Source organism: Schistocerca americana, chromosome 7 (assembly GCF_021461395.2).
Source record: "Schistocerca americana isolate TAMUIC-IGC-003095 chromosome 7, iqSchAmer2.1, whole genome shotgun sequence".
Classification (NCBI taxonomy): Eukaryota; Metazoa; Arthropoda; class Insecta; order Orthoptera; family Acrididae; genus Schistocerca; species Schistocerca americana.
The window spans coordinates 281,079,871-281,098,936 of NC_060125.1; the positions used below are offsets into that span (position 1 = coordinate 281,079,871).

Here is a 19,066-nt window from a genome sequence, read left to right on the forward strand (position 1 = left end):
TCGTGTCGAACAAAAAACGTGGTCCCGCAGTATTAAATGAAACGCCGTGCTGCTGTGAGTACTTCCGAGAAGTACCGAGCAAAGGCGCGATACGCCGAGCCCCAGACTGCACATGACCCGCGCATCCGGCTCGCATGCGGTTTGGCACGCTCTCGATTGTCGTGTGTAATTACATAGACCACACTAGCTAGAAACCGTGAATCACTGCTGTGGAATATATTCCCTTATCAGGGAAAATAATATATTCTTTGACCACAAAGAGCAGTATAAATGCACTTCCCACAACACAAGAGGTCACGAATTTACAGTAAATTACATTGTTTCAAATAAGAACATGCATCTCCAGTCAAAACTACATGTTTAGGTTCTAAACTCTGCCAACATTCGGCGTGATCGTGGCCTATTTAGGCAAAAATCAGACTGCGGTGCAGGATGAGACAAGAATGCTAAAAAACTATCTAAAAACAAAAAAATGTTTAGTTCAACTGTGGAATGAACCTACAAAAATTGTACGTCACAACTGATGCCGATTAGCAGAGAAAATATTTTCTGGGAGATACAGTATTTAGCATCAACTCGGGATTCATTAAGTACATGAGTTATAAAGCATGAGAGAAAAACAAACTGAGCACTACGGTTTAGGAAAGAAGTTAAGAAACACGTTGAAAAAAGGACATGTCCGAAAGAACTGAGACTATCTTCATACAGCTAAGGCTAACTGGCCATTGGCCTTCTTCTTCTGTGGTGGATACACACGCATTGCCCGAACTCTGCAGATTGTCTGCCGCGAGTAATGAGTGTAATGGGCAGGGGCACTACGAATGTAGTGTGTGGACTTCAAGTTTGGAATATGGGTCTCACGGGGAGCGTGCAAGGGATAAATCCCTACAGTCGCACTATCCTCTGTGCCCTTGGTGGCTCAGATGGCTATAGCGTCTGCCATGTAAGCAGGACATCCCGGGTTCGAGTACCGGTCGGGGAACACATTTTCAACTGTTCCCGCTGATAGGTATCAAATCCTGTCGACAGCTTAGGGTCTTGATTTAATTATCATTTCCCTCTTATATCGCGTGGCCCTCCTTTATGCCCAGTGTACTGCGACAGATCGACGTGACATGGACTCAATAGACGTTGTACGTCAGCTACAAAAATATTGAGCCATGCTACCTCTACAGCCGTCCACAACTGCGAAATTTTTGCTAGTGCAGGATTTTGTGCACGAATTGACCTCTCCATTATACCCAATAACCGTTCTATTGGGGTGAACTCCGTTGCCAAATCATTCATCGAATTACGCAGATTGTTATTCAAAACAAGAGCGAAAAATTGTGGCCCAGTGACAACATTGTTTGTGATCATGAAGTCCACGAATATACGAGAACTGGAACTTAAATAATGGGAAATATTTATTCACAATCAATACAAACGAGTAGAACCCATTGCCAGCGATGTGGAAGGCGTAGTATACCGTTAGCAGCACCTGTTTGTTGATGGTGCGAATGGAGCGATCTACTGCCTGTCGACTCTCTGGAACAGCTCTGAAGGGAATGCCACGAAGTGGTTCCTCCATCTTAGGAATCAAATCAAAGCCACAAGGACTTAAGGCCGGGGAGTATGACGGATGTACAGTACTTCGCAGACCCATCGACCGAACAGAGCAGCCACAGCTTGCGCTGTATGCGCCCGCGCATTGTCGTGCAAAATCATGGGTGGGTTGCGCAGGAAGGGTCGCCGTTTCTTTCGCAAAGATGGTCGCGGGAGATGTTCCAAAACCGAACAGTAATAATATGCACTGACGGTCTGCCGTGGAGGAACGTAATGCGTTAGGATAACACCATCGACGGCCGGTGTAACCGAGCGGTTCTAGGCGCTTTAGTCCGGAACCGCGCTGCTTCTGCGGTCGCAGGTCCGAATACTGCCTCGGGCATGGATGTTTGTGATGTCCTTAGGTTAGTTAGGTTTAACTAGTTCTAAGTTCTAGGGGACTAATGACCTCAGCAGTTGAGTCCCATAGTGCTCAGAGCCATTTTTTTTTGCTAAATGTGTCTGTCATTTAACAGGGAATGCTCACAGTCAACAGGCCTCAGTGTAATGCAAATGTGTGTAGCAAGCAGGCGGCCATATCACAGAAGTTCACACGTGCTTCCTAAGGCCAACTTAGTGAGTTTAAAAGGGATAAAATTGTAGCTTTTCGAATGGAGGTATTATCCTTTCGAAGAACTGCCACACAAGTTAGACGTGCTGAAACTCACGTCCGTAGACGAGGTTCTGGACGTCCACGCGCCACCTACACCTACCAGAATCGTTGTATTGTAGGTACAGCAGAGGCAGTTCGTACAGCTACCACAGCGCACATAAAGGGGCTTGTGAGCCCGTGAGCCCGGATGTGTCGACACGAACTGTTTAGAACCGCATACCTTTAGACCGTCCTTCACACACGCCATAGCATCGACTGGATGGTAGAGCCAGCGCCCGCACTGCTGTGCTTGGAGGCTACACCACATACTATTATAGGTGTTTCAGAATGTGTCGATACTTGGTACTACAGAGCCTATGCTACTGATCTGTAAATGCTGTCATTTCACGTAGTCGATACTAGCTGCTGCAACAACAAATCTTGAGGGAATTAGAAACCTCAGAAGTGTGTACTGATTTCTCTTTCCAGCAGTGTAGATCGTTACAAAATTTAACACATCGCATATTATAGAATCAAGTACTAGATTCATTAAGGACTTGATTATATAACATCAGACGTGTTACTTCCCGTCACAATATTTCACGATCTTATGATGGTCGCTAGTACAACTGAAACCAATCGTACCATTTTAAAAACTCGTGATCTAGACAAATAAAAGCTGGATTGATAATTAATTCCATTTTCCACGTTCTTGACCATGGCTAGCCTTGCTAATATTATCGCATAAAATTACTAAGTCTGTAAGACCATGCCTACCGCATGCGAGGGGAATAAAAAGGTACTCACATGTTTCTCCACCTAACCCCTAGCAGCGCCTCTCCCTGGCAGCACCGAGAATTTCCATCCTCTTTGACTCTCCTCGCAGAGATTCAATTCATTGCCACTTTGTCACGAGAAACGTTCACGTGTTCACATGGTATGCTTTACCAGTGTTGTAGTCGCTAGCTCGAGCGCCTGTGGAAGGTCAGGAGTGCTTGGAAGTACAGGGTTGTTTAATAATATTTTCACTACTTGACAGGGGCCCCCATGAAAACAACGTTATCGTAGGAAAATGAAACATTATGGAAATATTTCTAAGAAACGCTGCAGAGTAATAGCCTGTGGAAGGTCAGGAGTGCTTGGAAGTACAGGGTTGTTTAATAATATTTTCACTACTTGACAGGGGCCCCCATGAAAACAACGTTATCGTAGGAAAATGAAACATTATGGAAATATTTCTAAGAAACGCTGCAGAGTAATAGCGTTTAAACCACTGAAAGAAACACATTTTCATTTCCACATGAGAGGGTAACATCTGTTTATTGCGTACCATATTTACATTCTTGGTTACGAACGTTGCTCAGTGTGACAAAAACCTGCATCCACGACAGCCTGGAACCGCACTACAAGTTGCTCTACTGCTACCTGATACATCTCACGCGAGATTAAATGTTCAGCTTTAGCGACACAATTCGTACAGTACTTGAGGATTGCACATTGCGTCCAACATTCTCAGCCACGGGAACAGTACATGAGGCCGCTGGCCCCTCCCAGGACCAATTTCCGAATCACCAGTCATTTGGAACTTCCGAATCACGTTCCTCAACCCCGATGCGAAACGAGGACCTCTCCGTATTCCTTTAATGTTTCGTACGTCACATATAGCGGTAGCACTGTTGCTATCGTTTTGATAAAACATCTATGAGAGTAAGGCCCGGCGTCTAAAAGCAGTTCATCGTATAAGTAATTGGTTGGTGCAATCACTCCCAACAATTTCGCGTACATTTAATAAACGCCACAGATATACGTAATACAGGCCAAAAATGGTCAAATGTGTGTGAAATCTTATGGGACTTAATTGCTAAGGTCATCAGTCCCTAAGCTTACACACTACTTAACCTAAATTATCCGAAGGACAAACACACACACCCAAGCCCGAGGGAGGACTCGAACCCCCGCCGGGACCAGCCGCACAGTCCATGACTGCAGCGCCTTAGACGGCTCAGCTAAACCCGCGCGGTCGTAACAGAGGCTTTAACCATCAATAATATATTCTCCTTCACTATTTACAAGAATCTGCCAAAACTGGGGTAACTTTTAGATTTTTCGACCGTTGAAATCACGTAGTTTTGTGGCGAAGAACTCGTCGACCCTCCTTCGGAGAGCGTTTTCATCCGGAAAGCAGGTTCCTAGCAGGCTGTTCGATAGAGAGCGAGAAGGTGAAAATCTGACAGCGCAAGGTCAGGTGAATAAAGTGGGCGTGGAATGACTTTCTATCCCAACTCCTGTACAGTGCTTTTCGTCTGTCTAGCAGAATGAGGGCGGGCGTTCTCGTAACATGGCGTCACTTCACACAGTGCTTGTAGTGAATGCTCTTGGACTGCGTCTCAAAGACATGTAAGATGTTGACAACAAGTGTCAGCACGATGGCTACAACTCGCGGAAGCAGTTCGTAGTGCACCACACCGTCGGTGTTCCACCAAATGTATAACGTCATATTTTGTGGAGGCACGCAAGTCTTTGTTCTGGGAGTTGCTGCTTTGTTTGACCTCAAATATTACTTTCTTTTCCACCATTTCTCCTCACCGGTAACGGTACGCGTTAGGAATGGTTGGTATTGTCCGTGAGCCAGTTTATGACGAGCAAGCATACATGCGTAAATGGCAACTCGATGATTTGTATAATTTTGGATTAGAGCATGCGGTTCCCATACACCCGATTTTTGGATCTTCCCATTTGTATGTAGACCTAAATCTCGCACGACTTGGAATGATCACAGCTCATCACATTTACCAGTTCTGGAGCCCAATGACGAGGGTCGTTGTGGATTAATGCGTTTAAAGATCTTCTGATACCCCGACGCTCTTCTTGAGCGTCTAATGTCAAAAACTATCCTCGCCAGAAAGAGAAAACCATTTTCTTTCCACGCTCTGTATAGTGGTATTATCCCCATACAAGGTTAATGTCTCTGGCTGCCTCCGCTCGTGTTACCCCTCTGTTCAACTCAAACAGAAGAATATTTCAGAAATGTTCCGATTTCTCCACTTGGTACTCCATTTTCTAGCGTCCATAGCTCACTACCTCCAAATGACAAAAAATAAATCTAAACTCAAACAGCATCAGTGAACTGCAAATAAAAACAAAGGAGAGAGAGAGAGAGAGAGAAAGAATCGATGAGTGAACTGATATCAACATACAAAAGAAAAAACCCAACGAAATTATGCACTAGCCTGGTACTACTAATAACGCATATTCAGTAGAGCACAGCCCGAACATCAATCCTATACCTATACTAACCCATCGAGGACAGGTGGACAACAGCCCGACACGAAGTACTTGAACAGTAATAATTGTAACCAACAGCAGTATTGTACTCCAATGCCGTTTCTTCAAAACATGGTACTCCAAAAAGCCTCATCTTCAGGCCCCAAGCGCAATCTGTCATCAACGTATGAACCACACTGACAAAGACTAACCGAGTCTTCAGTACAACGTATTGGACACGTTACGCCAGCATGTGCAATCAGCAAAGCCAGACGACCATTGGTGGGCTTGTTACTGGTACGAAGGTACGGAATGCAGTTGACTTCGGCCCCACTGCAGTCTAATTTGATGGTTGCACATGCTGGGGTAATATGCTTAATAGGAAGTATTAGTTCAATTTGAAGACTGTTGGTCTTGCCATTGTGGTTCCTACGTTGATGGCCGATTACGCTTGGAACCTGAAGATTACGCCTTATCTAGCCGAAATTGGTTGCATGTTTAGAACAAACGACATTGGATTACAGTACAGCTGTGGGCATCAATACTGTCATCATTCTGTTCATTCCTATACAGTTGGGTACCCATGAGATAAAAAGTTTTCCCTCTAAATAGGATAAAACAGCGAAAGTTTAGTTATAACCGTGCTGTCTTGTAAACTGATCAACAGGCTAGTCGGCTTACACGTTGTGACGCGGTGTGTTGCAGCAGTGGGACGGCGCAGGGCCGCCATGAGCCCGTAGCGGCGGCTGGAGGCGGCCATGGGGCTGTGGCTGCGGTGCGCGCTGCTGGCGGCGGCGCTGGGGGCCGCTTCGGCGCCCGCCCCCGGCGTCTTCCTCAACCAGTTCGCCGTGCGCGTCGAGGGCGGCGCGGCCGCTGCCGACGACGTCGCCCACCGCAACGGCTTCGTCAACCTCGGACAGGTAACTAGCTTACCCGCTCGCAGCACGAATGTCTCCAGGACCGATGTTTTACCATATGCAAGGTATCCCATGATCGTATCAACGGGGCCACCACACAGCTTATAGCTGCCGTTACCGGTCCAAACGACGCAGCTCGTGGTGCTGCTTAGTGTAACAGTTTTGAAGACGTTAGTGTTCGCTTACATGGTGTTTTTGGCTTAACCAGTTTTGCCAGTCTCGCTAGCCCTTACAAATTGTTAGTCGACGGCTGTGGCAGTAAGCAGTACGAGCCTCTCCTCAGATCTCTTCTCAGCAGTGATTCTCAATCTTCCTCTGACCACTGAGAGCGTTACCCCTGCGTTCAATCAGATATTAGCTATTACCCCGTCCCTCCCACCCGTTATCAGCATTACCGCTCAGACATCAGCATATACCGAACCGCCTCCAACCTCCATCATCAATGTTAGTGGCGAAAATACATTTTTAATTCCGTAGGTACGGGTAATATATCATCTGAAATTGTGCTAAACGATTTCTCTGAAAATTATTTCGAGCAGATAATTCATGAGCTCACGCGAATATTAAACGGATGTGAAAACACACTTGACCACCTATCAACAAATAATCCTGAGTTAATAACGAGCCTTAAAACGGATACACGGAAAACTGAACATAGGGTTGTCGTAGCGAGACTGAATATTGTAACCCACAAAACCTCAAAAAAAAAAAAAAAACGAAAAATATACCTACTCTAAAAAGCAGATAAAAATTCACTTGACGCCTTCCTAAGGAAAATCTCCATTCCTTCCAAATTTTAAGTATGGACCATATGTGGCTTGAATTCAAAGGAATAGTATCTGCAGCAATTGAGAGATTTAAACCAAATAAATTAACAGATGACGGAGCTGAACGTGCTTGGTACACAAAACGTATCAGAACACTGTTGCAGAATCAATGAAGCCAACATGACAAATTTAAACAGACGATAATTCCCAAAGATTGGCGACCTTTTACAGAAGCTCGAAATTTAGCGCGCACATCAATGCCAGATTCTTGTAACAGTTCCCACAACGAAACTTTGTCTCTAAACTTGGTCGTATGTGAAGTGTGTTATTGACAAGAAACAATCAATGCCTTCTCTGCGCGATAGCAATGGAGATACTATGGAAGACAGTGCTGCCCAAGCAGAGTTAGTAAACACAGCCTTCCGAAATGCCTTCACAAAAGCAGACGAAGTAAATAATCCAGAATTAGAATCAAGAACAGCTGCCAACATCAGTAAACTAGAAGTAAATGTCCTCGGAGTTATGAAGCAACTTAAAACACTTAATAAAACCAAACATTATGGTCCAGACTGTATACCAATTACGTTCCTTTCGGATTATGCTGATGCATTAGCTCGACGAAAGTTCCGTACCCAAAGACTGGAAAGTTGCACGGGTCACATCAATATTTAAGAAAGATATTAGGAGCAATCGACTAAATTACAGGCCCACATCATTAACGTCGATATGCAACAGGACTCTGGAACATATATTGTGTTCGTAGATAAAGAATTCCCTCGAAGCAAACGGTCTATTTACACACAGCCAACAAGGGTTTAGAGAACATCGTTCTTGTGAAACACAACTAGCTCTTTATTCGCATGATGTGTTGAGTCCTTTTGAAAAGGGATTTCAGATCGAATCCGTATTTCTGGGTTTCCGGAAGGCTTTTGACACTGTACCACACATGCGGCTTATAGTGAAATTGCGTGCTTATGGAATAGCGCCTCAGTTATGTGACAGAATTTGTGACTTCCTGGCAGAGAGGTGACAGTTCGTAGGTGACACTGTACCACACATGCGGCTTATAGTGAAATTGCGTGCTTATGGAATAGCGCCTCAGTTAAGTGACAGGATTTGTCACTTCCTGTCAGAGAGGTGACGAAAAGTCATCGAGTAAAACAGAATTGATTTCTGGCGTTCCCAAAGGTAGTGTTACAGGCCCTTTGCTATTCCTTATTTATATAAACGATTTGGGAGATAATCTGAGCAGCCGTCGTTTATCGACTAATAAAGTCATCAGAAGATCAAAACAAACTGCAAAATTATTTATAAAAGTTATCTGAATGGTGCGGAAATTGGAAATTGACCCTTAATAACACATTCAATTGTTTACTGCACAAGAACCGAACATTGTATAGATATAATACATATGTCATTTTGAAGACAAAACCTGAAAGTTTTTTTGCTTGTATATCGCCACAACGTAGTTTGGTAATTTGCCGATAGTCAGCGCTAGTTGCAAATATGGTGAGAGCAGGTGCCGTGCAAGAGAAGGGGACAGCTGTTTCTTGAAATGGCCTCCCCCATCACCAGATATCACTCAGTGTGACTTTCTTCTGTGGTGAGACATTAAAGATCTGGTATATGTAGACCCTCTACCACGTGATGTAGCGGAGCTGCGGGAGCAATATGGGAAGCAACTGCCACAGTACATGATGCCATGCTGGGACGGGTATGGGAAGAATTCGAGTACCATATTAGAGTCTGTCGGGTCACCAAAGGTTCGCGTATGGAATGTTTGTAAAAAAAAAAAAAAAAAAAAAAAAAAAATCAGAGTTCCCCTTCAAAATGCAATATTTATGACATCTGTACAGTGTTCAGTTCTTTAAGAATTGTGGAATGAATAATTGGAAGTGTTCCCTGTATACGAGGGTTGGAACTTAAATAGTGGCATCTGTTTATTCACAACCGATACAAAAGAGTTACACGTTTGCACCTGTTACTGTCCTTCAAAGTAGTCACCAGCGCTGTGTAGAAACAGTTGCCAGCGATGTGGAAGGTGTAGTATACCATTAGAAGAGCCTTTTCTGTTGATCTTGTGAATGGAGCGGTCTAAAATTAAAGTGATTATCGCGTACGACTGTGATGGCGTTATCCTAACGAATTACGTTCCTCCACGGCAGACCGTCAACGCACGGTATTACTGTTCGTTTTTAGAGTATCGTCTGCTACCAGTTTTGCGATAGAAGCGGCGACACTTTCTGCGCAACCCACCCATCATTTCGCTTGACAATTCGCTGGCACCTACAGCGCAAGCTGTGGCTGTTCTGTTTGGTCGATGGGACTTGGAAGTACTGTACCATCCGCCATACTCCCCGGACTTATGTCCTTGTGACTTTGATTTAAGATGAAGGAACGACTTCGTGGCATTCGCTTCAGAACTTTTCCAGGGATCCGACAGGCAGTAGATCGATCCATTCACACCATCAACAGAACAGGCTCTGCTAACGTTGTACTACGCCTTCCACATCGCGGGCAACGGGTTCTACACAATGCTGGTGATTACTTTAAAGGACAGTAACAGGGAAATACACGTAACTCTTATGTATCGGTTGTGAAGAAATAGTAGCCACTATTTAAGTTCCCACCCCCGTGTATAATTGTCCTCTCTACATTCAGAGTGACTTAGACTGTGAGCCATAACATAATCTGGCGATGAGGTTGTCTTGCCCTTAACGCGAACAGATAGTGGTGACGACAAGAATGGGTTTGAGAGGCGGAATCATAACAGAATCCTCATTTAGTGTGTTTGTATACTGAGCTCCAACCTGCCTAGCGGAAGGAATTATAGTCGGCAGGATTCGTTAACTATGACAGACGAGGCACATGGCATCCCACAGCTCATTGTAATTACGACAATATAGAATAATTAGGAGACAATTTCTAGTTTCCTTGTAAGTAAAATTCACGTATGTGGACTTGAAACAATAAAGCAGATGATGTTTCAAGAAACATGAATATGAATTTTCATTAGATAAATTGGGAGGTACCTATTTTTCCTGTGAAACTGTAAGCGGTTGCGAAACTGTCGACAGGGTTATAGTGCAAGCTATTTCTCTTATGGATCATAATCACGAAGCGATTAGGAACTACCGTTCAGAAATATTCGTCTACAGGATAATTAAATCAATCTGAATCTAATCCCATCTACTGGTGAGGGTATGTGAGAAGCAACATCAGCCTGCAGACACGTAGAGCTGATACTGTAACTGTGACTAAAGCGGTTGGCCAGTACGCCAGACCAGGCGGCCTCTGCCCACCCCCACGGTGCCTCGTTCCGCCACAACGTCCCTACTTCCAGCGTTCACATTCCCGCACGCCATGCCGAGCACAGTGCAGTCGAGCGAGTATGGTCGAGGAGAATGCGAACTTTGCGGACATCTGGAGTGTTGCCTATCTTCGCCGTCGCAATGGGGGGAGGCATATACTTCTGGACGCATTTGTAGCAAGCTGAAAGGATCTGGGGCCGTCTTGGAGAGACTGGAACAAGGAAAAATCATAACTCAAATTGTGCACGAATCCGAGATCTCAAAATCTGAATACAGTGCTCTACTCGCGGCTTATTAGGGAGTATACCAGATTTAACAAGTTGTCAGTTAAGGCTCGCATACATTTTTTTATGGGCTAGAGCAGTTTCGACAGTTATGTAATTCTCAATAGCCCATATAACTTCTTCAGTGCTGGCTCTCTAGAATAGCTCTTCTCAACCTGGAGAGGCTTATTACGTCCTGAGTGGTAAATTGAAACTGACTGGGGAGGGGGTGGGGAGGGGAGAGAAGATGGGGTAAAAACAGAAGGGTTAAATTGTGTTTCGATCATGAAAGTAAACTGCTGGTAAATATTGTTACTTTTATTACAATTTAATATGACGTTAATATTATACTTAAATTACTAACAATAATTTTTTTGAATACTTATATTAACTCTTGACACAGAGTGGTGTAGCTTACAGCTTATGAAACGAATGTATGAACGTCTTCCTTACGATGATAGTGAAACTGAAACATATATATGTCTCACGTAATTGCCTCCTCCGGCAACAAACAAAGTGACAGAACACAACAGAAGCTATTGTTATTAGCGGGTCTGGTCAAACACAAACCATTGGCAGCCTGAAGTCCTCCAATTTCCGCTATTTCAGAAGTAATAAGTCAACCAATCAAGTAATTTAAAAAACTAGGTACAGTGCACACATATCAATGTGGTTGATTTCAAATAGGAGTGCAGAATGTGGAAGAAACAAGTGTTGCTAGAGAGAGATTAGAGGTGCATAGTATGCTTGTTTTATAACAAGCGTCTACCTAAATGTGGGTAGTAAGCTTTCTTTTCTGGGAAGGGGTTGTAGATAGCAATTCCGATGCATTTCCAGTTGCTTTACTGTTTCAGGTAGAAATGGGTTGTTAGAAACAAGCACTACCTATTGCCTCATTACCACATAGTTCGTGGTTAAAAAAAAGTCTTATTGTTCTTTTTCCTGAAATGTTTCTGCTCATTCAGAACAAACCCAACCGTTCGTCCACGTCTTGGTAGACGCGCAACGGCGTGAAGTAAGGGATTGTCTGTACGGACGAAGTACAGTGGGGACTGCGTGTGCCCCGAGAGCGGTAGATTAGCTGTGGAAGCGTTACAGGAACTCCGTGACGGCCAACAGGGCACGGATGAAGTTGCGATGGATCCAGTAACCCATTCGCTTTCAGTAATCAAACGAGCTTCGGATCAACAACAGACCTACAAAAACCGAAAATGATCTGTCTTCCATGTTTTTAAAAATAGAAGTATTAAAGGAAAATTATTTTTCGCTCTGAATTTCACTTAAGAATTACATCCAGATCTACATCTACATGGATACTTTGCAAATCACATTTAAGTGCCTGACAGAGGGTTCATTGAACCACCTTCACAGTTCTGTATTATTCCAATCTCGTATAGCGCGCGGAAAGAACCAACACCTATATCTTTCCGTACGAGCTCTGATTTCCTTATTTTACCGTGGTGATCGTTTCTACCTATGTAGTTCGGTGTCAAGAAAATATTTTTGCACTCGTCGGAGAAAGCTGGTGATTGGAATTTCGTGAGAAGATTTCGTCGCAACGGAAAACCCCTTTGTTTTAATGATGTCCACCCCAAATCCTGTATCACTTCAGTGACACTCTCTCCCATATTTCGCCATAATACAAAACGTGCTGCTCTTCTTTGAACTTTTTCGATGTACTCCGTCAGTCCTATCTGGTAACGATCCCACACCGCGCAGCAGTATTTTAAAAGAGGACGGACAAGCGTGTGTAGGCAGTCTCCTTAGTAGGTCCGTCACTTTTCTAAGTTTGCAGTCAATAAAACGCAATGTTTTGTTAGCTTTCCCCACATTTTCTACGTGTTACTTCCATTTAAGTTGTTCGTAGTTTGAGTTTCTGTGTGTTTAGTTGAATTTACGGCTTTTAGATTTGACTGATTTATCGTGTAACCGAAGTTAAAGGAATTCCTTTTAGCACTCATGTGGATGACCTCACAATTTTCATTACTAGGATGGCTTAGATGGAACTGATAGGCCACCACACATTTGATTCACTGTATTCAATATGTCATCTCCACCGATGTTTCAAAGTGCAATCTATTCTGCACTACGTCCGAATTGATTCGACGCTTTTTCACAGCAAGTTATATCTAATAGACGATAGTACTTTATTGTAATATACTAAAAAATACCAGTGACATTGAAACTAACGTTTTGCAGTTTAATACAACTTTCATTTACTCGACACATAGCGTCAATTGCATAAGGGGCAGTCAAAGGGAAAGGGGAGAATGTAAGAAAAGATATAAACTGTGCATCATTTGAAAAGTAATAAGCCATAACTGTTAATACATTTATTGTACTGTGCGAGACGAAGGTCAAGATATCAAGGAAAAATGTAGTCGGAACCATACGTTGCCGAGGTTGTTTCGTGTAGGCTGCAGGAATATCGCTGGGAGGCCCTTACATATCCACCATACAGTCCCGGTCTCTGCTCATGCGATATGCAAATTTTTGCAGCCGTAAACAAAGACATTCGTGATCGTCGACTTTTCGGACGAAGTGGAGCACGTCTGGGTACATTCACGGTTCCGTAGGCAACCGTAAGCATTCTTCCATGCAGGAACTGAAATTTCAGTTTCTGCATCCATAACAAAACAAACTGAATTGTAGAATACTTTTCACCTGGCAGTACTTCTTTTGTATCACTGAATGACTCTAAAAATGCCAAGTGTCTTTCGCAGTGTTGCTGTCGAGAGCAGTACGTTATTCAGGAATACGATTCCATGGAAACATTTCCATGACTTTATCGTTCAGACTAGTTACTCCATCTAGTCTCTACTCTTTTTTTTTCAAACATTTTTGTGGCGAAAACAGATCACGAGTTTCTTCATAAAACGGACAATATTTTTGGCAGAATAAGCCGTGGAATGATAACAAGTGCAGGCTGAGTTTCAAAATAATATTAATCGTAAATGAGTTTCAGGAATGAATTAAAAATAGCTGTCACTCTTGCATAATGCTCGAACGATTGTCGTACTTTGCGTATTTTAGCACCTTGGTCAGTGAGATACCGACCGAGCTAATATACTTTTTGCTTAGCGAAGTAATCTGTACCACCTGAGCCGTCAGGGAGGAAGATTACTTCTCATCAACGTAGCCACGGGAATGAATTTGCCGTGGAGTGTATCTGTCGCGAAATGATTGAAAAATGTTAATAGACTGGCCTTTGCAAATGAGTTCTGTGTGTTGGTTTTTACGAAAAACACTAATTTAATAACACAGTGCTACATTTTAAAATTTCTGGGACGATATTCCCATAGTGTAAGGTCTTAGTTAAAATATTTTTCATTCTGATACCAAATCTGATTTTCATTTTCCTGTATCGCGTCAGATTCTTATACAATTCTAACCTGAAGCAGAGCTTCAAAACACAGAAACAAAATCATCAGCCCTTCATCTCTAAATAATTTTATTAATTACTTTCCTTTGTTTCTAGAACAAGAGAATGATACTCACAGTAGTAGAAGATGTTTAGAACCCTGTATGGAGCCAAACAATGCGTTGGCATCCTGTTTTCTGATTCGAGTCAGGAGATAAATAATTTAGTCAGATTTGACTACGTAATAACGTTGCAGAATCTTCTTCCAGTTTTCTACTGTCATCATAATTGCATTCATTTTGTGATTTGCTGTCCTGTTACAGACGTTCAAGAATGATAGGTCGAATTTGAATTAGGAAAAAGTCACCACGTGCAGCAGGTCGTAAGGCCAAAGATCTATTAGAATAATTTCTATCCTTACTTTTTGCGTTATGACCTTCAGCATAAACAATACAAAAACGAAAATCATATACATGATTATATGATTCCCCTAAATCATGAGAAGTGCAACACGTATTGCTCTTCCCATTTCTCCACAGTCTTAGTCCCTCAACAGATGTATGGCACACTTTCAGTGGTAACTAGCTTTTGTCTTGATCAGCAAGCCCAAGAGAAAAACACCCATAGTAGAAATTTCCCGCGAAATTATTAATGTCCTGTCTTTGCTTAGGATTTAGAAGCTGGCAGTAACGTAATAGAATAGAAGCAGCTCACTTACAAGAAACTGTAAAACTACAGCACAAATATAGTCTCACAACACATTTGCATGTCAACAATGAACTAAGACTTCGTAAGCACATGGTTGCAAGTACCACTGACTGGTAATTGCATTTCTCTCTATGTATGACGAGATTTAGAATACAAATGAGTGTACGTGATTTGCGAAAAAACTATTATAGTGAATCGAGAATTGTTTACTCTTTGACGTGAAATAACTTGCTGATCACTAATGAAATTGCTCCACGTTGGGAGCAACTAACTGTCATTAATAAGGAAATCAAACATAAAACGTTACAAGATTCGAGCGTTGATAAGCCAGTGGAACAGATTTTTTAGATGAATAACACATAAAATGACTGCATTTAAATACTTGTTTTGTGAATAAAACTGCCTTTTTCTGCTGCTAGTTACTTTATTTATCCCATACGCGTTTCTCCTTCTCCTGTTCTAAGGCATCATCAGTGGGATTTATAAAGGTACAGTTTTGTTAGTTATAGATTATCAAACAGTTCAATTCGCGATTTTTTGTAAAAAAATTAATTACAAACGATTTGCTGATCTGCGTTTCCTCACATCTGGTCTGGAGGTCGCACTACCATTTTTATCACTACCACTCAAACACATATTTGTGTTCTCGCCTTGCCCACACTGTTCACCAAGTTTCTCACTCTTTTTTGTGGTAGAGTATTATTCTTTTGTCACTCGGTACAACTATTTCGTCGTACACTACTTTTCATAGCGTAAATATTGCGACTTCATTACGTGTTTCATCTTCTTTGGTATGTTTTCCTATTTGTGGTCAACCTAACGAAGTATATGTTCGAGACTAACTTTTATTTATGATGTTTATACTGTGTGTGTGTGTGTGTGTGTGTGTGTGTGTGTGTGTGAGTGGGGGAGAGAGGGGGATAGAGCCGACGAGGGTGTTTTTTTTGGGCGGGGGTGTTGGGGGGGGGAGGGGGGGTTACTAGCTGTTAGCGAGTGGTTGAAAACTATGGTGACACCTGATTTGACTTTTCGTTTCGATAATCTGTGACTGCATTTATTTCAGTAAGTTTAGTGTAAAAAACCAAACAAAAATAACAAATGTCACAGCCGATTTGGCTGGGCGTGGACACGAATCTGTTATTCAGGGGATGGTGGGCGGAATCAATAATTCCGCCATTCTCCATAGCCTTTTGTCATGGGGTGATGACGGCGGCAAGTGCTGACTCGCGACCTGTCTGGTGCTCTGCTCGGTAGCCCGTGGCTGTGCGGCCAGGGTCCAGAACGGCGTCCACGTTGATACGTCACTGTCTATAGCCGTAGCAGAAGCATCGCTATCACGGTGTCGGAAGGCGGATGATGGCGATTGGTAGAAGGGCCCCCATGTCCTCTTGCGTCTGCACTGTCTCACTGACTGTCCTCTTCAATCGCCCTCTCTCTCCAAGCTCGACAACTCCTTGAATATTTCCCCCCTCTCACGTTGGCATTGGCGGACTAAATTTGGAATGTCGTCCTGTGACAGATCGCCGTTTCATGACCAAGCCTCCAAATGCAGAGTGGAAACTCTCTGTCTTGCGTGAGCTGCTGTGTGACTCGGTAATTGACATCTTTTTCACGATTTCACTGTCAAGGCGCTTCCCAGTGATATGTTTCTCTGCTTTTGTAAGTTACTGTGGAAGCAATTTTTTTCCATGGCTCTCTCAGCGTGAGACATGGACTGTCTCATATTTTCGCTTCGCCTGAGAATCTGCTGCCGTTCGGAGTTTATAAGGAACGTTCATACTGTACAGAATGTTGCTTTTCTTTAATCAGGCTGGCTTCTTCCGCAGAACTTTAGTTTCACACGCCTCGCTGTGAGAATTTCCACACCTCCGAAGGCACATTCTTTACACGCTGTTCTAGTGGCAGAAGGAGTCAATCAGTTTGCGGCACACTTCTCGTTATGTGACAGGCTGTTCGTAAGGTTCCCATTCTTAAGCGAAGCGTGTATGTGCTCCTTACCTCTCTGTGGTTGCAGAATGGCTCCAGTGTTAGCTCCTTGGGCGCTAGCCACATAGAGCCAATTGCAATATGTAATTAGAATGTGTTTTGTCCAGTACTCAATGAAAAACCTTTGCCCCATTTTGACTCCAGTTTTCTCATTACACTTTGTGAGCACATACATCAACAAGGGGGCAATAATTTCACATTAACCTCACTGATAAAGTACAGAACAAAAGGAAGTACTAATTGTCAATATTGAAAGAAATTTAGACTAGTACTAGTCTGATATGATGAAGCTTGCAGGGAACAAGTGAGATTGGAATAACAATTTTCTTAAAAGGTTGTCCTCGAATAACTGTCGATCAGCGCAGAGGTATTGCCCTAATCGTGCAAGAAAGACGTACGAAAAACGTTTGCAAATGACAAAGCCTCCTCGGACACGGATGAGCCCTCGACTGCTTGACCAAGTGTTGTATCACAGGACCTTACAAAATTTAGAAAGCAAGGCACCGAATAATTGCTCTCTCCTTCACTGGCTGCATGTGCTCCCAGATGTTGTCAGCGTAGTTCACGAAAGAATCGGAGAGCTGAGTGCTTCATACTGTGGGGCCAGCAGCGAACTGTTACTAGTTACACAGCCGTCCCTCCAATAATATTTATTGTATGGCTACCAGTTTCGCTGCTTGATTACCCCATCTTCAGGTCTTGACTGATGCTGAGTAGGTTAATCTGCGCTGATCCTTGAAAATGCTAGTCTGCCTTCTGCACTTCCTTTTAGAAAAGAATATTAAATAGAGTAAAAAATAATTTTACATTAAAAATAGCAAAACATATGATCAAATGAATATTTCACAGATATGAACCATCGCGTATTGCCTATAATTATCAATGCACCATTGTCTTCGAGGTAGCCAAAATGACTGACAAATGTGGTTCAAATCAATGATGATAGAGGTGGTGGCAGAGGCAACGCCAATAGGAATAATTCCTCCTCTACTAACATAGGACGCCGGTTGCCGCTACCACAGTACTACAAACCTTCATTAAAAATTTCAATCATGGTACACAGCATCTTTAACTAGACCACATTTAACAAGAGATACAAATCACCTATCTTGTAACACAGAGATAACTCGTTAATTATTTAGTAAAATTTATGCTTACCACAAAAACAGAAAATTACGAATGATATGCAGGGAACTTTGAATTTACTGCTCAGGCATAAAATTTTTCTTTAATTTGTTCCTTTTCTTTTTTTTCTTGTAGATGCAAACAATTTAGTAAACAGCTCGAGGTCGTGATACTAGCCAACAGGTAGCTATAGCGATCCCTCAGAAATGAGGTAGTTAGACTAAAAAATTGTCACTGACTATAAAGTACAGTTCGAAAAGCAGAAAAAAAGGTTCAAATGGCTCTGAGCACTGTGGGACTTTACTTCTGAGGTCATCAGTCCCATAGAGCTTAGAACTACTTAAACCTAACTAACCTAAGGACATCACACACATCCATGCCTGAGGCAGGATTCGAACCTGCGACCGTAGCGGTCGCGCGGTTCCAGACTGTAGCGCCTAGAACGGCTCGGCCACTCTGGCCGGCAGTACCAGTATAACAACAGGCAACCAGGATACGGAGTCAAAATAGCCACCACCAGACACTACGTGACGTCCGCCCCAACCGGATGATCACCGTGTTTTCTCGTAAAATCCAGCGCCTACTGACAAACGCTTGCTTAGAGAGCGCCGAGAGAAGGATGTAACGAAGATTACCCCTAGTCGGAAACCGACGGGTATCATCTAACAGACGCCACTATTCGTCCTGCAGAAGTACAAGAAGCTCTTAACGAGCAATGTTCACGGTTGCGACCAACACATGGTCCCGCCAAACCCGCAGTGAGCAAAGGGTCCGCTCCTGCCAACGTGCCACGTTACACACTTGGCCACAACAGCTTGCCGCCTCACTTGCGCTCTTCGCCGTCCATGTCAGGCTCTCCTTTTCTTCAGGTCTCCGCAGCCCTTATCTACCTTCTCCTGCGACCTGCCCTCTACTAGCGACAGTAACGCTCACACGTTCTTGCGGCCAGAGGGACTCCAAATCCGCGGGAATTACGCGAAATTAAACGCAGGCGCACCGCGAGACAGGGACTCAATATTTCACCATCCGTCTTCTGAATGATTTCATGGATCCAACTACTAATTCCTCACCTACAGCCAACTTTTCCTCCCATATTTTGTTGTACATGATCTCTGTCCACCGCATTTTCACTCATTGATGTCTTGACACTTGTTCTCCGGATCTGCCTCTTCCCCATGTCAGCGTTTT

The 19,066-nt window shown here is 43.3% G+C and overlaps 1 protein-coding gene across 1 annotated transcript in view; it reads left to right on the forward strand.

The window, feature by feature from the left end:
- The window catches only part of LOC124622874 (furin-like protease 2), a 790,830-nt gene that overhangs the window by 79,969 nt on the left and 691,795 nt on the right, over window positions 1–19,066 (forward strand). The window contains exon 2 of the mRNA XM_047148668.1: window positions 6,149–6,360. Coding sequence (XP_047004624.1) covers window positions 6,199–6,360 — 162 coding nt within the window. The 5' untranslated portion in view covers window positions 6,149–6,198. The remainder of the gene's footprint in view (window positions 1–6,148; window positions 6,361–19,066) is intronic.